This window comes from Atta cephalotes (assembly GCF_000143395.1).
Source record: "Atta cephalotes unplaced genomic scaffold scaffold00024, whole genome shotgun sequence".
Classification (NCBI taxonomy): Eukaryota; Metazoa; Arthropoda; class Insecta; order Hymenoptera; family Formicidae; genus Atta; species Atta cephalotes.
The window spans coordinates 3,351-29,637 of record NW_012130088.1 but is presented as its reverse complement, the minus strand read 5'-3'; the positions used below and the strand labels follow the sequence as shown (position 1 = coordinate 29,637).

The following is a 26,287-nucleotide window of genomic DNA, read 5'->3' as shown; positions in this document are numbered from 1 at the left end:
ACGTAATAAAATTAAACTAACGTAACGTACGTAATAAATAACTAACGTAAAAACTAAAATTAGTTTAGTTAATTAATTTAATTAAATAATTAATTTTAAATTTTAAATTTAATTATTACTACTACACTCTCTTCTTCTCTCTCTCTCTCTCTCTCTCTCTCTCTCTCTCTCTCTCTCTCTTATGAGCAAGTACGATTTATATAACTAAATATAACGAGTGTAAAAAGTTGACGCTTCTGTGCTATATAATTAGCGGATAATAAATGAAGTTTTTTTCTCAATTGGAGTGAAATGTTGCCAAAGAATGTATTTGATCAGATAGGGACAACAAAATAAAAAAATTCAATTTAATGTTCCGAGGAATTGACTATGAGAAGTCTATGTAAGGTACACTGTTAAATATATAGAGAGTGTTAAATTTAACTTAATTTAAGTCGCCACTGTTCCTAAATATATAATTATTTTATACTAAAATAGTAATATTAAATTTGACACTATATCGTGTCAAGTTGACATTTTATATTGTCAAATATAACCATTGTTAAATTTGACTATAGATTTAACAGTGTAAGTAATCAATATTAGCCAGAATGTGTAAATAATATTCAAAGTAAAGTATACATTCTTTTACATATCCATGTAATTATATAATTGAATATTGTCTTAGCGGAAACATTGTCTTAGCGTGCGTTCGCAAAAATCGCGATTAGAGCACATTTCCCAAATCTCAAGTGATCATGGATTAGTAACTTCCTGGATTATCTAGCAAGTAGAGTACGTTGTAGGACACGAGTTAGGAATCTCACTGGATCTGCCAGCAAATAGAATAAGTCGCGAGTTAAGGATCTCGCTGGACAGTATCATCTATCATGCATCTGATGTCTATGATCATAATCAGTTTTGACAATAAGACAAAAATGCAATAGTACATGTAAATGAAAATTTAGAAAAGAGAAATTAGTTAATATTAAATGATTTAAGGCTGTTAGAACTTCTAGGAATGCTAGAGTTATTAAGATAATTAAAAATACTTAGTACTTGAGAAATATTTAGATAGTACGATTAGTATTAGATATATCAAAATTACTAGAATATTAAAAAGAAAAAATAAAAATAAAAATAAAAGAATTTGAGAAATGAGGTACTAATAGAATTAAAATTAAAAATAAAGTAATATTTACATATAAAATTAATAAAATTAAACTATCAATTATTTTTTGAAGTTAAAGATAATACATTAAATGCACAACATTTAAAATAGTTTATTACAGGTCTGTTTAAAAGAAGAATATAAAATTATTTATAAATTTTTCTTGAGATTATATTACCGAGATAAAGCTAAATACTAAATTTTAATTTTAAATTTACATATAGACAGTCTGTCACACTTTATTTTATAGATTTATATTATTTTAATCTTATTAATTTTATTTATTGCATAATATTAAAATAAATTTTATGATATAATTTCTTTGATTTTTTTTACATTTTTATGATATATTGATAGGCTTAAATTAGAATTTGGAAATATTTCATCTTTAATAATATAATAAATTATAGTTGTAATTAATCATCTTTTATATATCATATTTTAATCTGCGTTAATAAGCGTTCTATTTTTCAAAGCTGAATACAGCCTTAATTGAGCCTCAACTAATTATGTGATTATTATACGCGTCTTAAAATGTGTAACTTTATATCAAGTTACTCACATAATACTTTTGCGAAGACATTCAAGTAACGATTATAAACACAAGCTTGAGACATTTGTTTGGACATACACAACTCCTCGAAGTATAATTCTTACCTCGTATTTTTGGATTATCTATCTCTTTATTTCACATCGTTTACCGCGAGTAGATTTATAGTGGATTTTCACTCGACGTTGGCGAAAAATATGGTGCTTTCGGTTAAAGGGCTTTCATGCAGGAAACATCATACATCATAGATTACAAAATAACCGAGCACTTAAGTGTCGGTTAAAAGCTCGTGAAACCATACAATTTTCCCATCATTCGAGCACAAACTGTTTTTACAATTCCCTCCTAGTGGTAGAATACATATCGCAAATATTTGCGAGTAGATTTCGTGCAAACATGTATTGCATATGTATAATATTTACAAATCTATCAAATACATATTGCATTTCCATACAATAATCGTTTCTCCAACATCATTTATATTATTAAATATTGATTTACGTTATTAATCTGATTGTTGATTTACAGAAATAATAAATTTTTAATAAAAAAACATGTAATGATTCTTATGTAATGTATAATTATTATCTTTTCTTATGAATTTTTACGAATACATTAATGTTTAAATCTAATTTAAAAATTAATTGAATGTCTGAAGAATTAAATTATAGATAATTTTTGTCATTAAATGTATGAAATGTTTTCTAAATTTTGATAAACTAATGATTGATCTAGATTCTGATATTTGTCGCGCGATTACACTGCATATATTTATCATGAGAACTTCACTAAAAACTTTGACACTAAATTGCAAATGTGAATAGTCATAACATTAATCAATTTCTTAACGTATCTACCATCCTCTTATGATAAATTAGTGTTAATTTATATATTAAGTAAGCCGTTCTCCATCTTTCCTTCCTTTTTATTCAGTTGATAACTTTATAAACATGATTACAATAGTATAAGCATATATTTATTTACCGCAAATATTTATTTGTGCAAAATGTATGTATGCATGTGTTATAGCTTTCTTAATGCCGCGAAGTTGGAGTTTATGTTCCATTCCTTTTGAAATTATAATATAGATTTCTGAACTGTAGTTCTCCAAAGCAAAATTACTTCCAGCGCTATTACTATTTGCATACGTAACGAACTAGTAGCAGCACAGAAAATTAATGCCACAACTGTAGTATAAACTTATAAATATTAGTATATACACTTACTAATCTTAAAATTACAAATAATATTGTACAATTACGAAATGCTATTATTATTTTTTGAAACACAATTTTTCAAGATAATATTTTCTAAGAATAATGATTATTAAATTTTTATTATTGTAAAATATAACTATATCAATTTCAACTGTGACAATTCTCATTCCATTACCAAACGTACAAAAGAAGAAAATGTTATGGAAAGACAGTTATTCTCAATGTTCCTTTTTTTTATCAATAGGGATTTATCTAAAATTGAAAAAAGATTGGGGATTAAGAAGAATTATTTGGGATGAAGATATCAGCTCCATTTTTGCTCGAGTCCGAAATCTGATCGCGCAGCATAGGGCGAGTCATTAATCTCCTACACGAAGAGATTGACCTTATTGTAAACGATTGATCCAGGTAATAGCATCTTCTTCAATTGATCCAGGTAATATCATCTTCGTTAAGGAGATTTTGGCACATTTTCCGCTTATTTAATCTAATTTTGAAAGAAAATTCTCGTCTATATAAAAGCTAAAAAAATAAGGTGTTTTTAAAAATTTTCTTAGAGAAAACTTATTCAAATATTTTGAACTTTTAGCACATAAAATATACGTATTTTTACTTTGACAGACCGCCATTTTATTATTTTTATAATTTGAGGCATTTTAATAATCTAATACTAAAAATAACATTCAATGAATAAAATAAACTTTAATTATTTTATTTTTTGTTCATAGGGCGAAAATGAAAAGTCCTACAAGTCCTCACGGACCATCACTGATTGAATAATAGCGGAAAAGAAAAGATTCAATATGGATGCAAAACTTCAAAGATATTAATGAAACATGTGTCAAATATGATAAATGTCAATATTTTTACTTTAACAGGCTGCCTTTCTTCTTTTGTTACTTTACACATTTTGAAATATTTTAACGGTTCAGTCAAAAATTACGTTCGAGTAAAATAAATTTTAATATTTTGATTTCAAACCTATAGAATGGGAAAATAAGAACTTTCACAAATTACTGCAGACTATTGATTAAACCATAATAGCGAAAGACAAATACGTTATTTTTTTAGCTTCTAGATGAAAATCCCCCTTTTGATGTGAAACTCCATTTGGAATTGCCTTGTATAATGTTATTATAACTATATTGAATACTTAACTATATTGAACACTATAACTATATTGAATACTTTCTCGGTACCAATAACGTATTCGACAAACAAAAGATTGTTCACAGCTGAAATTAATGAGTGAGGATGGTTGTTGGGACAGCGAGAAACGGGCGAAAGAGTTAAAGTATATTCCGGCATCGTGAATTGTCAGGCAATTATTTGCTTAAAATTGTAAATTTGTTCGCCAATGAAATCGTTCAATTATTATAATTACAAAATCAATGTATGATAATAATTAATTATTAAATAGGAGTAATCAATAATCACGAAGAATTCTTAATGATAATTCTTTGTTATGGTAAATATTTATTAGTAAAAAATTATATACGAGCAGATAATAATTTTTTGCATTTGGAACTTATTCGAACAGATTTTGTATGTTTATGCTTCGAGATATATGTATGTCTATATTTATCTCAGTATGGATAAATTTAAAAGCAGGTAGAACTCAATCGATTTTAAGCACATTATTCGAGATATTTAATTACCTTAAAAATGCAGTAGTGCTGACTCGGAGATGTAATCTGCGAACCCTAATGGTGACGGCTGCTACTTTATTACTATATGCGTGACGCATCATTATGATCGCGTTTGTCGTGATAATCCGCATTTACCATTATCTTTGTATATACCTCTACTTAAATTCGGATGCGTTACAACAACTATAGCACATTTTATCGAGTTAAGAAATCTGTCGCTGCGCAATCTGATACTCTTAAAGTCCTAAAGAGAAATCATCGTCGTAAATCTATTTCACGAAATAGAACATCGGGAATCAATAGACACGCCGTTTATGGAGAAACTGGCGCGCCGACGACAGAACCGCTATAACGCAAAATAATGATCGGGCCATATTCGACTAAGCTGCTAAATTATAGTTATGTACAATTGATGTCCTAGAACCACCGAATGTTCTCTCTCTTCCATCAATACAAGGAGGATTCCTTAACGACAATGTTGAAGATAGTTATCACTTATTTCATCCTCCTAATTTCACATCCTAACTTTTTAAATTCGTATAACAAATCAAACTAACTCCTAATACATTTATATAATAAAAACTTCTTATAAAGATCTGGAAAGGATACGGGTAGGAATCAAGCGCAGAAGATGTTACGTAAATAATATACTATGAAATAATATTACTATGTAAAACTTGTCTATTCACCAAAACGCGTCAAAACATGTTTCGGCTTTTGAGCCTTCCTTAAAGATAACATAAACTAACATATATAAAAACTGTGAATAAAAATTATCCTGTCATGGTGAGCTCTCCTACATCGAGAATTTAAATGTCGGAATTAAAACCAAAAAGAGTGAGAGAAAAAGGAAAAAGAAAAAAGAAAAAAGAAAAGAAATTAGGAAATATCGTAGAATATGGAGAACTAATTTATCAAACAACTTTAAGATTATAAATAATTATCCAGCAAATATAAGAATGCTCACCATGCTCACACCACCATTACTACTATAAAAATAATTCAAGAACTGGCTCCTGATAATGTTGGCCAGTCAGTAGCAGACACAGTGAGTCACTTTTTGTTTTTTAGCTAGTAATTGAATCTGAGATAACAAATGGATCCATTTGTTATGTAATGATGTTTTTTTTTTCTTTTTCCTTTTTCTTTCACTTTTTTTTGATTTTAATTCCGACATTTAAATTCTCGATATAGGGGAGCTCACCATGATAGAATAACTTTTATTCACAGTTTTTATATTAGTTTATATTGTCTCTGAAGAAGACTCAAAAGTGAGCCGAAACATGTAAGCGCATTGTAGTGAATAAAGAGGTCCCCCCTTCATAGGTACATTTGCACGACGTCTTCTGCGCTTGACTCCTACTGTCCGTATCCTTTCCAGTTCTATAACTTTTTATCAAACTAAAACTTTATATCAAACTTTGAAACAAATTCTATTTGATATTAATTTAAAAAGATATCAATTTAAAAAGACACAAGATTTTAAAAAATATATAAAGGACTTTATATCTTCTTTTCTGAAGTTTTATTTTGAATCGCGAATTGTTTGAAAGAAAGAAAAGACAAATGCCTCAATATTTTTGTTGAGAATAGATGGACAAAAGAATTTATGATGAAAGACAATCGATTGTTTTACGATTTTGAGTTTTACTATATAAAGTCGTAGTTGTCGTAGTTGTCAACGACTCGTTGTCGCTGCGAAACGTCAACTCTAGGTGCAATAATGGAAATCATGACTATACTTTTCGGAACACATAACCCTGTCATACACGACACTTTGATCGAGATTGCATCCTAACGAGAGACTCGTGCCACGAGCTTTGACATTTTGATTACACGTGCAGCACGTTTGTGACAGTTTTCGAGAGCGTATAATCGGCAACAAACATCGAGTATAGAGTCTAAATCATGTGTCAAAAATAAAAAAGGCATTGAAATTTATCGAGAACAGCAATTTAGAACTTTTATTTACGTTAAATAAAAATTTATATCATGTATCTTATATAGGATATTTTTGAGATAGAATATATAAACTAGATATAAGTATAGAAACAAATACGTACATATACAGTGAGAGCAAAAAGTACAAGGAAATTTTTAGAAAAATTTGTAGAAAAAGTCTTATTTGTAGAAAATAAACATTAATTAGCAATTTTATACAATGATTTTATACAATACATTTTGTTCTTATATTGACAAACGAGCTTCGCATTCTTGATTTTAAAAGCTAAATTTCTCGACTGTTTTTTGAGCATTCAAACGATACAATATTTAATTTTCACTTTTCAGATGATATTTTTTCTATAATTAATACACATCTTTTTAGTATATATAATTTTAAGAAACATACAGTCTATTTTATTTTTTATGAATAAATTATTAATTATATAGCAAGAAATTATTGTCAATTAAACATTAAATTAACATCAAATCAAATTGGTATTGAAATCATTGTACCGATGTTGATTTAACATTAATTCGATGACTCATTTCTCGCTTGATAATATTTAATTTTTAGAAAATAAAGCTCTTTTAAAAAATATTTTCTCTGTACGAATACATTTTGCACTCACTGTATGTATATGCAGATACTTAATTTTTTATTTTAATTTATTTTTTATTATTTATATATTATTATTTATATATTATTATTTTTTATTTTATATGCAGAATATAACAGACAAACTCATAAATTCTTTGGCAGATGTATCGCCGAAGTTGGTATTAAATTTTTATGTTCATTATAAATTCAAAATTACATTTTTGTACGTAGACAACTAAAAATTTAATAATACATTGTCAAATATGGTTAAGTTACAATTGCATTGAATAATACTGTTCAATAATCGATTTTACCTCAGCTAATAAAATTAAAAAATCTAACGTTTTGTTTAACAGCTGTAACTTTTGTACTTGGAAAATCAATATGTTTGTTTCACAATTTCGTATGTGTCTAAAAGGCAACAATATTGCGAGTCCAAAGTTAAATCAATTTCAATATTTTATGATTTATCTAAGATTTATTATTTACAAACAGTAATTAAAAAAAATATTTTATTTTTTAAGTTTATCTTCAACGGAAATTCCTTGTACATTATATGACAAAATTTAAAAATATGGTTGCAATTTAAGTTCGAGTCATTTTGGTGCCTTTATACTCTAGATCATGGTTTCCAAAGGGAATATAGTATTTTCCTATCATGTATTTCAAACTTGTTCGAATAAGCTCGCGTTGTCGAGTGTTTCTCCCCAAAGGTCAAAACTATTCAAGTTAGGAAAAGAGTGAAAAGTCGTCGATACCTACAGTTTTCCGGTATTACACTTTTTGATCTTCTGATATCTGAGCTGTTATTTTCTAAAAATCTAGAAAGCCGCCTATCAGCACAAATGCATAAAGGAGCGATCGTAACTGGCAGTAACGTCTATCGTATCGACCGTTATGATTATTACAGATGTGATATGGAAACGATTATGTCACATGGTAACACGGTAATGACCAAATCATGTGTTCGATGGTGCATGTAACCCGCTGTTCGATAGGATAACCCAGAAGCGTCATGCTGTGTTTAATGATATGTGCATTCAGAGAGAAAATATGATCATTAAAAGTCTTCTTCTAGCTTAATGTCTTCTGTTTGCTTTCTAATCTTTATTCAATTTTATGTTGGTAAGGTTGTTGATCTCCAGCTTTCTGAGGCAAATTTTTCTTTGTATTTTTTTAAGTATCTTGTCAACGCTCTCTGTAATACTTACCAAGAGTTGCTATTATCGTCGTTTGTAAAAAACGATATAAAATTTTGAAAACTTGTAGAATGCTCTTATTTAACACTTTGCTGAGAAAAGTAAAGTTAAGGTTTAATACAGCAAGAATGGGGCACTAAAACTTTTCTTCAGAAAAACTTGAAGAAACCAATAATTTTTGAGTTATATGCGACTGAATGAAAATAAACGACTTTCTTCAAGAATGGAACTTTTGAAACGCGAGAAAAAAGTAAAAAAGTATTTTTTTATTTTATTTCAAAAAGACTAAAGAAGTAACTTAATAATTTTATTGTTAAATATTTTCATGTAAGACCAACTCCTTCAAAAGTCAATGACTTTGATATGTGTTTAAAGTCATGATTCTAAATAACTTTAAAAGATTTTAGCTGTCGTTTGTTATTTATTAAATAATTATCAATAAAACATTTATTGGACACATTATTGTTTCCGACATGCATGCTCTGTAGCTTCACATACGTATATAAATCTTTGCCTTATTAAATAAATGAGTCTACAATATACTAAAAATAATGATATCAAAGAGATAGACTCCTACGCAAAGTAGAATGTATCATGTATCAAAAGCAAAGCCACAGCGTATGTTGCTATCAGTAATAAACATTTATTTATTACTGACTAGTCGTTTAATTACAATGCAATTTAATATCTAATTGTTCAGTATTATTTTTTAAATTAAAAGTTATTAATGTGATAGACAAAGAGAGGGGCCCCTCCTCCTGCAATTCTCCTCTCGTTTATACTACATATTGGGGAAATTGCGCCAATTTCGCTAAACATTCCGGTCTTTTTAAAATTGTCTATCTGAAACACAGCCGTATGACATACTGAGTGAGATTAGAAATGTCGAATAAGAATACATAATGAATTTGATCTTAAAAATGAAAATAGGAGAGTAAACTCCATGATGAATATTTATAAATATATAGCACATATCATGTATTTTTTTTAAGTACACACAATGTTAGAAAATTATGTTCTATAAAATAGAAAATGACTTTTTGACTGTTACTTAGGATCTTAACAACATATTCAAGGTCATCGACTTTTGGTAGGATTCACCGTACATGAATATTAACCATTTTATTTATTAAAATATTTTTGTTTTAAAAAAATCGAAATTTTTGTAATTAAATTAAAAATTAAAATTTCTTAGAAAGCTCGAAGGTCTATAAAAGTTTTATGTGCAAAAAGCATTAACATAAAAAAGCTCTTGGTTGCATGAAAATATTTTCAATTACGACTCCGGTATTTCTCGCGAGAGATCGAGATCAATTAGTCAATATAGTTGATTTATGACACTCCATGGTAGTTTGTGAAAATTATCGTCAGCTAATTATCATTTAGACGCGTATTGGGTTTGGTAATCGGTGATTAAACGGCTAAAGAGCTATAAATTATAACAGTGCAATAGAATTAGACTATTTCGATTGACATTTATGTCATGTTTGTAGATATAAGCGATTCCGATTGAACGATACATGAAATTATTACATATATCTCTCAAAGAGAATTAATAAATATGCTAACTATTGGGTTTGTTAATTAAGCAATGATAGCGTTATTTATCTAATTTCAATATAATTAATATAATATAATGTGTTAATTAGCTATTAAATACATTTATTTTGTATTTATTTCAATCAATAATTATTGGGTTGTCCAGAAAGTTCGTGCCGATTTTGAAGGAAAATTGAAACGCAGAAGATTTAAATTTTTAATTTCATTTATTAAATTTATTAAATTTCATTTATTAAATTTAAATCTTTTGCGGCACGAACTTTCCGGACAATCCAATACATATAATATACCTATATACATATAAGTAATCAAATGCAGCGCTTGGAGATTTCATTTTAAGATTAAATGATAATAGTTGCTTCGAAGCTAATACTAATGAAGACATTATCATCGAATTACGGTAAATAAATTAATTAATGAAATAATAATTGTTACTTTGAAGCCAACAATGATAAAGACATTATTTAGCCACGGATTAATTATAATAAATGAATTGATAAAATGAATTGATAACAAGACCATTGAAAACAAACTAATGTAATTAAATAATTGTAATAAAGTGTTATAATAAATTAAACTGCAATAATACATTAATTAAAAAAAGATCTTAATGATATTAAATGTAAATATAATATTTTCAAAAACAGTAATTTATAACAGCTACATAAATTTAATGCATTATAATGCATGTTTTCTATTTGGTTAGGTTAGATTGGTTTTCTTCTTCTTTTTCTAGAATGTAACTTATCGAGAATGCTATTTAAAAAACAAAATATACATGTCTATCAAATATTATAAATGGATATAGCTCGGTATATCTTAGAATTTAAATACTTTTTCACAAATCATAAAATAACTCAATCATTTTCTTTTAGAAATAGCACGCATTTGTATGATATTCTTTTATATTTCTAAATTGAAAATGTACTCTTCTTTCTCTCTCTCTCTCTCTCTCTCTCTCTCTCTCTCTCTCTCTCTCTCATTCAATCTTTTCTCATCATGCTTTTTTTATTGTTAGAAGTAAAGCAAATCGGAGTATAAATCTTCAATTATAACTACGAACTATATCGTAAAATTTAATTATTCAAATATAATCATCATAAAATTGAGTTTAATCTTTTCAACGCTAATTGTATTATGAATTATCATAAAGTAAAATAAGATGAAACCGGGTATATTATTTATATTATGCGAATTCTCTAGCGAAGATGCAATATATATTTATAGAGAGAAAAATATGCAGTGAAATTTATCGAAAAAGTTTTCAATCACTTATGATTTAAGGCATCAAGTAAACTGATTGAGATGAATATAATTTGTTAAAATAATTTATTGCGAAAATTCTGATTAATTATCATTCACCTTCACCACAGCATACGTAACAATTATCATTTGAGGAAATGTGGCATCATTCGAATATTTAATTAATCTCCAAGTGATTATCTCAATAATTAGCTCGACTAGTTCATGCTTGCGGAAAAGGAGGAGTTAATTAAAAAAGTTACGGCGGGTAAACGAAGAAACAACAAGTAATGGACGATGTATTGATGATAATTTTTAACTTTTAAATAAAATTGTAATTTAGATTTTAAAAAGTTTATTTAATACATTTTGAATACTTTAATGACCTATTAAATTTACATATAATCGCAAAAAAATATGTCGATATGTGGCACAAAAATTGTGCATTATTAATATGATTTTATGCTTATAAAAATATTTACAAATTTTTTAATTTATAATTTTTTTTTTATAATTTTAAAATATGATTTTTCAGTGCAATGTGTATCTTTTTATTTCGACATTTCGACTTTATTCGACTATGAATTAACGCCTTAACTTATAATTTCACAACTTCTTAAATTGAGATGTTTTATTCAAATGTTATATTTTAGTGCTTTAGTACTTTAAGATTACAATAGCAAAAACGATATGCATTATTGCGTGTATATTTTATTTTTTTCTTGTCTTAAAATATCAATGTGACAGTTTATTTCATGAATAATACATACTTATATACGTATGTAAGCGATAAAAAAATTAGTATTGCACGTGGCTTATATTACTGCAATGAACTTTATTCATTGTCAAATGCTTTGACTTTTTATTTTTGTCATTCAAAAAACAACATTCAAAATGTAAAAAAAAGTTCTTGTACAGTTAAATGACGGCAGATTATACATAATACTTTTTTATTACAACGTTTTATTAGAACGTTAATAAATAATTTCTACTAAACTGATAAATCTTAAAACAATGTAGAATGTTTTATCAAAATGTATTAAAGTATCAGACAGATTATTTTATTATGAATATATAGAAATTAGTAAAAACTGTGGATTAGTTTTTAAAAGATTCATGTGATTCATGAATAATATATTTTTAATATTATATATTAAAAATATTTCTTTTATTAAATCGTTTTTAAATAAAAATTAGTATTTTCGTCTTTTTAATTTATATTTAATTATGTGGAAATTAATATAATGAACAAAAGAGAGGTTCGTTAAAAATCTTACAGTTACATGAAAAAATATCTTTATATATCTTCAAATAAGAGTGATGCAGTATCTATACTTTTTGGCTTTACACTTTATTATATTATACATAAGTAATAGTATTTTTCATTCCACTTTTTATTAATTTAATAATTTTTTATTTTAAAAATATAAGGCTAATATGTCTGTAACATTTAATTTATTAATTACTTACGTATCGGAAATGTCAGAATATCATAAAATATATTAAAAATTAAAAGAAGTTGAAAATTGATATTAATTAATAGGAGTTATTAATAGGAGTTATTTAATTACATGTTAAGAGTGATATGCTGTGAAAATAATGAAATCCTATGCAAACGGCGTATTTCAATGAGATTAGAGATATAGAGGAACAGAACTAATCGCAACGACTTACATCGCCTCATAATATTTAATTAAAAGACAGCACCTGGGTTGTAATTAATTTCGCCATTTTCTACTCAGCAAAGAGACTGTCGAATAAAAAAACATGAAAACGGAATGGCAAGTGCATCGTCAGAATAGGATAATTAACTATGTATAGTCGCGGTTTAAACGGATCGTGTAAACTGCAAATGGATAAAAGCAGTAAACACTACATCCACATTGTTTCGATTTAATTTCAAAAACTTTATTGATACTATCTCTATGTACGAGAATGAAAAGAACTGCACTTTGTGCTAATGCAATAGAACTTTTAATCTACGAACTCTGCCATTAACAATTAACAAAGCACAATCATTAAACGAGTAAAGAATTTTATACATTTTCTTTTAAAAAAAATTTTGGCTGTGTAATATTAGCTAAAAGCGTCAGCCAAAAAAATTTTTTAAACTAAAAAAGCCAATATCAACTAATACCATCAAAACATTTTGATCATAAATACATCATGCAATAAAAATAAAAACAATTTAAGTTATATGGTTTATTAGCGCAAGAACCATACTTTGTTACAGTTTTAGATAAATAACTTTTAAAAGAGTAAATGGATCCAAATAAATGTTCATACAAATATTTATTAAACTTTTATTAGTATATATAAAAAATTTGATTTAATTCGAATTACTATTACTTCATTAAATGCACAAATAAAAAAATTTTATTTTTTAGTACGATTTTACATGAGAATTAAGGCAAACAAAAACCTAATTAAACTAATAAAGAAATTAAATTTTTTACAGATACTTGTAATAATATAGAACAATTTATATTTATAAAATTTTTATATTTTGCTAATGCTTTGAAATGTGATACATACATCTTTGATATATTATTATAAATAATATACAAAAGAATATTTTGTATGTTTGAGAGCATATTTAGCGATAAGACGTTGACAAACTCTATTTTATGCCAAGTAAACTCAACAAACAATATTAACAATATTATATTTTAGTTTACTTGGCATAAAATACTTTAATTCAACAATTGCAAGAAAATTGTGTCTAAAATCAGTTTTATTGAATTAAAAGCAAGATTGATTTTCTTCTTTTGGACGCACTTACTTTCGCAAAGATTTTTTTCACTTTGATCGCTCTGACGAAAAACGAATGATCAATCCTCAAAGAGTTGTATAAATTATAACTTTGCCATCTCGGATTTATCAAATACTCGTTGCGAAAGAGATGGAGTGTATAAACGATCTATACAGCAGAGAAACGCCTCTTTACCCTGCCGTGAAGTACGGCCGTGGAAATAACTTTCTTCGCGGGGCGGAGATACGTGCCAAGTACGTCTACCATAAAATTTATCAAGGGAACGAATCGTGCGCTCTAATGGGAACATGATTTTTACGAGGCTCTTTTTCACGAAGCACGGCCCGCGCGCAACTTGTTACACGCCCATTCCGCCTGTAATTACGACGAGCGGTCACGGAATGTCACATGGGGGGTAGTTTTTTGTCTGTTGCATCATTTAAGAAGAAATTTCACTTATACGTTCCTATGTTAAACGCAAGAGTCATTGGTCGACCATTCTTTTTCGTGTGGTCGAATGAGAAATGGCGCTCTTAAGCACGCTTGCTGGAAGAGAAATTTCAATTTTAAATACGTGTCCACGGAAAAAGAGGCCGATTTTATCTTTGGAATGATAACATCAAATAATTGCCAGTTCACTTACGCCGTATGTGTACCATATATGGCGCGTACTAAAGAACGTTAATTTTCTTAATTGTCTTTCAAATGTACGATTATTTAAGTTGTAATTGTTCGAAACAAAATTGAGGTAAAACATTTTAGAATACATTGGAAATGCATTCACATTTTAACGGATATTCTGCCTTTAAATAAAAATTCCGGTATTAAATACAGAAAAAAAGGAAGCTAAAGGGTTCAAAACATTTAATCATTTCTTGCATAAAGTTTATTTTTAATTATTAAATAGAATTATTACATAGAAGAAAATGATTTTGCTGAAGTATCTAAAAATTGTGCTAGATGCACATCTAAAAATAATTTTGTTATAGACTATCAAAATAATTACGTTTAAACATTGATGACAAAATGCTACAAAAAATTTTAACGTTTTAGCAATCAGCATTTTAAATAATTATTTTGAGCCAAACAAAATTATTTTCAGATATGTATCTGCATAGCTAAATTTTTAGATATTAAACTGAACTGTTCTTTCCGTGTGTAAACGGAATTGTTGAAATTTGCAAATGCTCAGAATCGTACACGAAAAAAACAATGTTCTATTAACGGTATTAGTCTAATTAGGAAATAATCTTATTAATGCAATATATCATGCTTTTATTTTAATAAAATAAAACAAGTATTTATTCACAAAACTATGAATTTAAAAAAACAAAAATTGAATAAAAAACAAAACGGTTTTACTGAAGTATATAAAAATACTGGATAGATTTAAAAATTTGTTAATATTTTATATCAAAATAATTATGTAGAAGGCATAAACTGAGGCATAACATTGTATCGTTAATGATTTACATTCTACATTCTAGGAATATATTCTACTGTATCCCATCGTCGCGAAAGAATTGACTTTCGTTAAATTATATCGAATTCAAAACTACAACATATTACTACTTGGAAGGAACCATTTTGCTAAAGTATTTAAAAATTTTGTTAGGTACTGATCTAAAATTAATTTTGTTAAATTATTAAAATAATTATGTAGAATGCTCAAACTAATTCCTAAAAAACTTTTTGCAGCATTGCTCATTATGCTTGAGTTTTCTACATAATTATTAATAATCCAACAAAATTATTTTTAGATTGATTTAGATTGATTTCTACCTCTTTAGTTATTTCAACGAAATTGTTCTTTCCATGTTTCATTAATATCGTTAATGAATTAACAAAATATTTTTTTTATTAAAGATTTAATAATTTAAGATAATATTACTTTTTACATGTGCGTGTCACAAATGCTACTAAGTTCCTTGTTTTATCTGATTTTTCGTGGAAACTAATTTAATCAATTCAATTTCAATTAATGAATTCATTTCGTAGAAATTGAAGGGTCGCGACAACTAATCGCTGCCGAACATCATCGACCAGGATGTTTATGATGAGAACAATTTTACGAGAGACAGGACTTTCTTGTAAGAGCTCTTTTGCTCTATATTGTATATCTGTATCACCGTTATTACGGCGAACAAGAGTATTTTTCTGCGAAGTAATTTCAAGGGCTAATTTGTCGCTTTCTCTTAGGTCCGCAAAATCGAATCGCGCATCTCGCAACGCTCTGTGATGAATCTGAGATTAAGTTGTATCTCAAGTTATTACACATTTTTTATGCGCGGCCTCCTCGCATTTTCGTGCTTGTATCTTGTATCGCCATAGCCGAATCGGCCGCCCGCGGTCGCAAAAAGTATGCATAATAGCTCGTAAAGTTCAATCAGACTCGCAGAAGATGCCTGGCCTTTATGAGCAAACGGAGTTACGGCGAGAAAACTTTCGTTCGCGTTATAATCGTCGATTATCGTGCGAAAGCGGAAAATCGCCGCATTCTTCGTAATAATTCGAGTGGATAATTACTTTTTGTCACATCAATATGAAGAGAATACATGGAAAAACCAATTTTACTGAAATATTTAAGTACATATAGATTTGAAAATAATTTTTTTAAGAATTAAATAATTATCGACTAACTGATTATAATAATCAAATAATTATGAATAAGGTACTCAAGCATGATAAGCAATATTTCAAAAATATTGACATTCTAGCAATCACATCGCCCTAGTGAAAATAAAATCGGAGCATAAGTCTAACGTAAGGGGAAAGTGGTAGAAGTGTAAACAAAGTTCTAGGAAGCGAAAAGTGAAACAACAAAACGTAAAAAATACATAAACACTTCTTTTACGTTTTGTTATCTCAGTTTTTCTCCTAGAAGCTTTGTTTATTCTTCTGTCACTTTCCTCTTATACTCGATTTACTCTTCAATCTTTATTTTCATTCAGGATACAAATCCAAGTGTGTAATAAGTCTTCATATATGTGTTGTTTCATTTTTCATGTAAAAATAATACACTATACCACATATATAAAAATGGATTTACATACGTAAATCTGTACAATAAAAAAAATGTTCTGGTTGTACAAATTAATAAGACTGGTTATATAAACAAAACGAATTCTGATCAGTTCGAAGAATCGTCATTGAATTTTTAGTTATTTCGATTAAAATATTTAATAGATTTATTATAAGTGTCTAATTTGTAATTTTATAATTGAATCTATCAGAATTCCAATTAATGCAACAAAATTTTTTTCTAGTGTAGAATAATGTTATATTTACAAGGAAAAATAATAAAGAAAAATAATATACTGCATATAGAAAGGATTTACATATGTAAACATATAGCATAGTGTTTTTACACGAAAAACTGTATCATAATCATATATATATGAAAACACTTATTATACACTTGGATTTACAGATTGAGCGATCTATATAATTATTTTGATGATCTAAAATTATTTTCAGATTGTATTTAGTTAAATTTTTAGATACTTCAATGCAAAACCGTTTTTTCTATTCGCAAATCATTTCGCGCTCGATTATTGTTAATTTAATGGAGGGAGAGTTATCAATTAGAAGATTGATTCAAAATTTGTTAATTCTATATTTGTTTGTTGTTAAAAGATGCATGATCAATCATAAACAATTTGATAAAACAACATTAGTAAAAGCAATGTTAGTTAATGTTCGGTAAAGTTGTTGAAGAATGTACGAAGAATAGCTTCAATGGAATAGGTATTGTTTCGCAACAGTAGTATACAGATGCGTTGAAATAAGCTTAACTGACGCAGCTGCATGCAAACAATACAGCTTATACTGTAATGTAGTTAAATTCGTACACGTTCGTACGAGAAACTGGATAGGCGTAAATTGGATAACCACCGAGACAACGTTGAGAGAATCCACGGTATGTTCTGTCGCACACTGTAAGTTCTTTGATCAATTTAGATCGATTCTCTTGGCATTTAAATATCTTCATTTTCTCACATTTAAATGTCTAATAATCAAAAACTCAGTCCTGTTTAAAAAAAATTAAAAACGACAATATGTTTACAAGAGTGAAATTTAAAAAATTGAATAAAGATTCTTATTAAAGCAAAATTAAAATAAATCTTTGCGCTCACACACACAAACACACACACAATACACAAACTCATCCTGTATGTGCAGAGTTTCAATCATTATTCGTGAAGAACTGACGTATCAAGTAAAAATTTTCATTCATTCAGGAAAATTTCATTTTCACTCGGAAAATTTCAACTTTTCAACTTGTCAATGAATCTGTAAATAAAATTGAAAAGGGAAAAGATAAGAATGGGCTGATACTAATTATCTCGCATCGTCCTCATTATGTCAATTATCTCGCGTGGAAAATGTCATAGGCAACTCTTGGAAAAGAAAAAGAAAAAAAGATCGTTTTCGCTGCCTCGGACGTTCTGTGGCAGCTTAATTTTATCGGACGCCTTTCCAGCATCGCGTCAACGAACTCCCTCTTCTCCTCCCCCCCCTCTCACCCTTCTTTTTCTCTCTGCCAAGTTCTTTTTCTTTTCGACTCGAGACGCATTCCTAGTAAAAATAAGCGAGTTTCTCCGACGTGGTTTCTGCAATCGCGAAAGAAGGAACCTTCGTCACCACCGCCGCCACCACCGCCGTCGGCGCGTCGTCATCGTCATGCTTTCATTGCACCGGCTTCATGATGCGTCCGACATACGCAACTGCGCAACGTAGGAGAGATGAATAACGAGATACCGACGCGAGAAAAATCTCATGTATAAAACCACTGTGATCACATAGAAAGCATAATTCTTTTTTTACAAGCAACTCAAAGATAATAGAAAATATCCAAAATATCTAAAATTTTTTTTAAATATTGAGTTTTTTTTAGATTTGGCATAATAATGTATTTTAAACTAGATAAGAAAAGCATTAACTGCGATTAAAGTTGTAGATGTTGAAATAATAATTCTATATGTAATTAATTTAAAATACACTTACTTTATATGACTACATGCCGATTACTTTTGAACTTGCAACACAATTGAACTAAAATAATAATAATTTCATAAATTATATCTATTTAATCGTTGATTGGAAGAACTATTATTGGGATAAATCTTTACTGAGATAATATTTTTCACAATAATAATAATAATTTGATCTTCAAATCGACAATCAAATTTAATTTGTGAGATTATTATTTTAATTTACTATTATTATTATTTTATTGTGCGTGTGCAAGTAATCCGAAAGTAATTGGCGCTCAGTCATCTGAAGTAGTAGGGAAGATGAAAAGATCAAATCAGTCTCTACATGTCTGAATCTAATCAAAAAATCATCTTCTAAAGAAATCTTCTGTAACTTCAGCTAAGCCAGTATGGATTACGAAATTTCCCATATATATGAGACGCGGAATTTGAATTCGCGCGACCTGTTGGTTACAAGTCCACTCTCATATGGAGCTACGCAACATCCCATCTATATCTGAAATAGATGTGTCCCAAGCAGAACAACAAGTCACGATGAACATCAAAATGAATCAGAAATGATAGAAAAATAACTTCTAGTGATCATTTTGAAATCATTTTGATATCATTTTGATATCATAATGACTTGTTCTGCTTGGGATGTATTGGAAATAATACAAAGTTATTATTCCATATATACAATTTTGATTTTAGTTAAAACTTTCTCTTATTTAGTTAATTTTATTCAATATAGCAATCTTGTTTCAAACTTAATAATACTTAATTCGTCCTCTTTTGGTGAGCTTATTTTTATTTCTGACGAAAATACGTACCTGTGTTTCTGTCGTTAGTATAATTTTATCTTTTCTGTTTACCTTCGCTTTATAGATTAAATGACTACTCAATGCTAAGTTGTAAACGGAAGCTTTTATCTAATACGATTGCTAGCAATAAAATATTATATATGGTGATCGAATTTTACATCTTGTATAAATCTTTGTTACAGCACGAAATATTTTTGTGACTCAATTATGACTCATCTGTCTGTAAACATGTAAATCCGAAATAAAAATTCGGATATTAAAAGATTTGTGATAATAAAAGATAAATTCCTCGCATATCTATCATTAGGGATAGTTTTGTCGTATAATTCAAAATAATATATGTATGTATACGAAGGAGAAAAAAACATTTCTCTGTCTATTTCTTTTTTTTCGCTTTTATATGGTATGCAGCACAAATATAGAATAAGTTCTTGAATTGTGCAGCTAAAAAACGAACAATAGCTGTCACGGGTTACGTTGTAAGAGCATGAGTTCTATATTTAAATTTATTTCAATAACAAAACACATAATCTATAAATGACAATAATACTGCGTAATTATTTTCCTCAGAGAATGATTAATTTACACTCATTTGGGTTCAGCAAATTCCCAGATCCAAATACACTGCAGACTCGCATACATTTGCACACCATGATACATTCATAATTAATGTTAATTCTCTGGAAATAACAAATATTTACAGGAAGCAACGTACAATTTTAAAATATTGAGAAAATGAAAATCAAAATATGAAAATTAAAAATACAGGCTCCACGTATATGTTAAATGTATATTATAAATGGCATAATAAAATATAAAGCTCTCAGGTTTTGTTCGTATGTCTCTTAATTAAAAAAAAATTCTATGAAGTTACTTTGATTAGAAGCCTGATCACTCTTGATTAGATAGATAGCCACTAGCTGGCGTTTGTTCAATTCTCTCCTTTCTAAAAGCGACAACGTGTTGCTCCAAGTAATATTTCGTTGCTAAATTAACAGGCAAGGAAGAAATTATATGTATAATTACCGATCATTTAATTTAATCCAAAATTACATTAAATGTGTTCCAAATTGCATTAAATATACATTTTGTATAAAAATGGGAATTATATATTAATAAATATATATTAATAATTATATATTATAAATCTATTCTATGCAATTTTATAACGCATAATTTTCATTTTATGAGTGGCTTTAAAATATTATTTTCGATGTTTACGATTATTTACATGATATTTTCTCTTTTTTCTTTTTGCTTTTTTGCTCACAGTTGTAACTGGAAAATGTAGACAAGCGTATTGCATAATGATAAATTGCATAATAATTTGAATTGTATTGCGAAACATTCTGCGCTTTATGCAAGCGCTTTTGTCCGATAATTAAAAATAATATGTTCCATCCAATACTCTCGTTGTTGATTTATCACATGCGTGAAGGAAGCCTTGCGTGTGTTAACGGTCTATAAATGTGAAAAGTAAAAAGAAGAAAGAAAAACACTCGATATTCATGTGAGATAGTGTGCTACAAGGATACATGCAAAAATAAGCAGTTTCAAACTTTATCAGGATTTCCATCATGTTTCTTAAAAAGAATCTAAAATTACGCGTTCTTATCATACTCTTTTTCTGCGCAAATTCTAGCACGTGCAAAAAAAAAGGAACTATGTAAAAGCCAAGTTCTGTATGAATTCGTTATGCGAACGCGATGCTGGTAAGTGAAAAAAATTATTCGTGAATATTCTGAGTAGAATACGTAATGGAACGTACACAGTAGTGTTCAAAATTCAATTTTTTTACAAGTAATTTCCTAGAACCCGTCTTGGCATAGTTTGCGTTTGAGTTTAAACGCACTCCAGATTGAAAAAGAAGATGCTTTCGTGCAAAATCATATTGGAACACTTATACTAGTTAGTAGTCAAGAATTAGCTAGAAGCAAAGGTGTGATTGCGAATACACACAATCGTATTTTATTATGCAGTCTGTCGGCCTTGCAATTCAAATCATTCTATAGCATTCTCTTATAAAATGAATGTAATATCTTTGTTTACTTGGAATAAACAAAATGTAATAAGTTCATCGAAATTCACATATAAAAAATTATCTTTATTGCAATAAAAAAGAATGTTCATATGTCGAATAATTCCATTGCATTAACATATATCTTAAATATTTTATAAAAGATTATAATTTAAAATTTAAATTTTATATTAATATTTTATATGTATTTTATATATATATTGTATATATATATATATATACATATACAATATATATACCGGATGTCTGGCGAGACTCTAGCAATAATTCACAGGAAAGTAGATGGAATTAAATTGAATCGAAAAGTCTTCTACAATTTTCGAAATAATTAACAAGATATTAATTATACTAAAGATACTAAACATCGTTGAATATTGATTTTCAATAATTTTTTATTCAAATACTATCAACTTTACAGAAAAACAGCAAGAGAAATTACAACAAAAATTATTTTTTTTTTCTTATAAAGTTCTGAGAATTTTTTCTGAATTTTTTATCAACTTTTTAATACTGTATTGTCTTATTAGTAACTATTGTATATACTACTATTGTATATTTACCAACATAAGAAAATATAGTATTAAAAAATTTTGAAAAAATTCTGAAAAAATTTTCAGAACTTTATGAGAAGAGAACTAACAATTTTTGTCTCTTGCTATTTTTCTATAAATTTAATAGTATTTGAGTAAAAAATTATTAAAAACCAATATTTAACGATATTTAGTAATTAATATCTTTTTCTTAATTATTGCGAAAATTGCAAAATGGTACAAGAGTTTTTAGTTAGACTTAGTTTAGTCCCATCTATTTTCCTGTGAATTATTGCTAGCGTCGCCAGATATCCTGTATATACACTAAAAATTGTAGATATATAAAATTATAGATATATAGTATAATCATGTATAAAGTTAATAACAAATCTAAAACTGTTTTTTTTCCATTGCAACAAAAAAGGTAATAAATCAAATAAATGACAAAATAAAAATGATATTTTAGGAATTCAAATCTTATTGTTAAATTAAAAAATAACGCAAAGAAATTAAATAAGGCTGAAATATTAATATTAAATATTAAAGGCTGAAATATTAATAACTGTTTTATTCAAATGATTTATATATGATGTATATAGTATTTTAAAATTCTGAAGAATAATATATATTTTAGACTCTAAAGATTTCCAAATTTTTGTCATACAAATATTGCGCGATGGATTAAAAAATGGCTGCTTCAGAAATTACATACTATGTACAATTTGTAACCTTTTCTGTCATGAAAAATGCAAAAAATAAAGTCGAAAATATGAAATTCTACTCACCTCGTAGAAGTAAAATGAGTCAATCTTCTCCGTCGTATTGACATCTGGCAGCGATGTGACGTTGATATAATCCGATATAAGGTAGAACTCGTCGGTGATGTTCCTTAATTTTTCGACGCGCTTCAGATTGAAACCGGCCGTCAGATTCCAGTCGTCGGTCCGCACTCGGTTCGCGTTCCCGGACATGATCGTTCCAATCGACAATATCCACACGATCCGCCGCTCAGGTTTTTGCTCCACGAATTTCTCGTGAAAGGGTCATCATGTCATCGGTTGAATGTTGACCGATCTCGTGTTTGAGGAGACAATTCTCGCAATAACTTGAGTTTAACTTCTGTTAGTTATCCTGCGACACGAAGCATTTAGCAGAGTGCAGGAAGGTCCATGATGTCTTGCTTCTGATTCACTCGTCTTCCATGATTCACTCGTTGCGCTAGGAATATTTGAAGGAGTAATTGAACGACTCAGTCCGAGCATGTTCAAAACGGGAAGAAATACGAGTGTATTTCTGCACGGATATCATCATTGCACATAATGTGCTGGTTAGACGAGAATTATGATCTTTCAGACAGCACGAGATTGAATATCACTTGTTTATGATTGCGTTCACTGATATTGAGTTCTTAAGAAAACAGTTCGTTTTCTTCTGCATGAAGAATGCATCCAATAATCGTCCAAGTGAGCCGCAACTTTATCTGCTTGTAAAAAAATTATATTCGATATAAAGATCCATTTAGAAAAATATATACAAAAATATCATAGAATATTTCTAATCATAAATACCTAGTAATCTAATTTAAACTTTACTTTAAATTAATGATGCTGCTTTTTATTTGACTATCTCATACATATTTGTTTAACTAAATTTTATTTTTAATAATAACTTGTAAAGTACATATAGTTTAACATATTGATTATCACGCGTCATTCATATATACCATCAAATTTTTGTAAGAAGACTCGTTATGATATTTTATTGCAAAAAAGAAAGTATGTAAATATGTAAATTGTGAAAGGAAATGTGTTTGGACTGCAGTAAGTTTTACATCGAATGTCAATTCATATGCGAGTGACATTAATGACAGTCAATGTGCTAAAAGATAATGTAACTCGTTGAATTTTTACAGTTGAAATTGTAAGAAAAATAAGTGCTTATCGATTACATAATCTCAATCTTAAAATAACATTGCACAGCAATGAAAACAGTATGATTGTAAAATCGACCATTGAGAGATATTAATCACAAATAATGAATATATCATTATTCAAAAAAAAAGCCAGAAAAAAATCAGAAGCATTAGAATCAGAAAGCACTGATTTACAAGATTTCTATTTCTTAACATCTTATGTATTTTTAGCTGCTGAAATGTGAGATTAAAAAAGTTTCATCATCTTCAGATTTTGAGAAATCAAGGCCTTTATTTTTATAAAAAGATTTCACAAAATTAAACAATTTACAACTTTTTTCTTTTATTTCACGAAGTGAAATACGTAAGAATTTCCACTCAGATATTGAGAAACAAAAATCTTGTAAATTAGTGTAACTTTTTGATATTAAATATTGCCATCAAATTTTTATTATTTTTAATTTAAAATTGCACATAAATAATAAAAGAGTTTCTCAAAACATTATACAAATTAAAGATGCTACTATAAATGTTGTATATTCATGTATATATATATATATATATATATATATATAATTATAAAATTCAATGTTCAAGCAGAATAATACAATAAATAAAAGTTAATATAATTTCAAAGCATTGTATATATTGTGTTACATTAGAAATTAATCTATGTAAGTTTTAAGTAAAAACAAAATCATATTTAATGATGATTTAACAAATTTATATAATCGCGCCGATCACAGAAACAGTGGCCAAGAAAAATAAAGAAGGAAGTCGATATTACGAAAATTTACGCTCGAATCGCCTCGTTGTTCGCCAAGAATTGGACACTACAATATTTTCCGCTCAAGAAATCCTCCGCACGGAAGAATTACAGTTCTGATTTTTACTTTTCGTTCGTATTTTGTAGAGCAACTTGATAGGAAATCCAATGTCGCTCGTTTGTACGCCATCGCAAAACAACGTGGTCAATTTGCTCATGAATGAAAAGCTTATTTTGTGACCTTTTGGATCTTGACGAGGCCGTCAAATGATACATCTTCTATGATGTCGCAATGATTTATTACATACATATTATAATAGTAGTAACACGAGTTGAAAGATGAACAGCTATTGTACTAACGGATATTAAGTATTTCGTGTGTGTCGCGCAACATCGTTTTGACAGATGAAACATAAATTTCTTCCGGTAGTTTTGTCTTTTGTCGCGAACAAGCTGATTAAACTGGTCGTGAGGTAGTAGATATAAACATTTCCGCTTTGTTGTTAACGTAACAACTCTTCTCTAAACGTAAAGACAAGCATTATTTACAAGCTCTTGTAAATAATGGCTTTTATATCTCTGCGAAAAACATAATATAAATTTAATAATAATATGCATTATTTTGCTTTCTAAAAGATATGTAAATACAGGACTTTATTTTAGTATGATTAAATCGAAAGTAAAAGTAAATATTAAATTGCAATATGTATTTGTTAAATAACCAATTTATTCCAATTCTATATATCAAATTGTGCATTTTTAAACATCTCAACAGAGTTACAGATTCAAGAAATTTTTAAAAAAAGAATACAGTGTAAGCATTATTCTTATTAACATTGATGTCAGTATATAAAAGAGTGTTTCTTGAAATTTCCATATAAATTAATATAAAATTTAAATTTACATACAAATTTATATGTAAACAACTACTATTATATAAGCAAATTAAGCGACGTTTGAAAATTGAGTATATTACGTTGTGGGATGTAGACAATATATTCTGCAATGCTATTTGATGTAGTTAATTTAGTGGTCGACTGACGTGTCATTCTATTTTGAATACGAAAAACTAGCGCGTAGTTGGCTATTACCTAATTAATTAGGAATATGCCTTTCTATTTCATATTCTTGAATGAGTCTCGAAGAAACATTTATTTCTAGGTGACTGGCCGTTTGCTTTGATTATCTGCTTGTACTAAATCTTAACGCGCCATGTGATACATCTCGTACATTTCCGGAGCGCATTAACACACACGCCTTTGCGTCGCTCGATGTCATAATAAAAATAAAAAGGAATCCGAAGAGATTAGCGCTATTCGCATTTTCACAGCATTAAAGCTCGAAAAAAAGATTAAAAGTGGAATCGCGTTAGAGAACTCT

General features: G+C 28.2%; 1 protein-coding gene across 1 annotated transcript in view; it reads right to left on the bottom strand.

The window, feature by feature from the left end:
- LOC105620039 (cardioacceleratory peptide receptor) overlaps nucleotides 1-23,200 on the bottom strand; it is an 80,834-nt gene extending 57,634 nt beyond the window's left edge. Inside the window, exon 1 of the mRNA XM_012201548.1 lies at nucleotides 23,015-23,200. Coding sequence (XP_012056938.1) covers nucleotides 23,015-23,200 — 186 coding nt within the window. The remainder of the gene's footprint in view (nucleotides 1-23,014) is intronic.
- Between the last annotated feature and the right edge of the window lie 3,087 nt (nucleotides 23,201-26,287).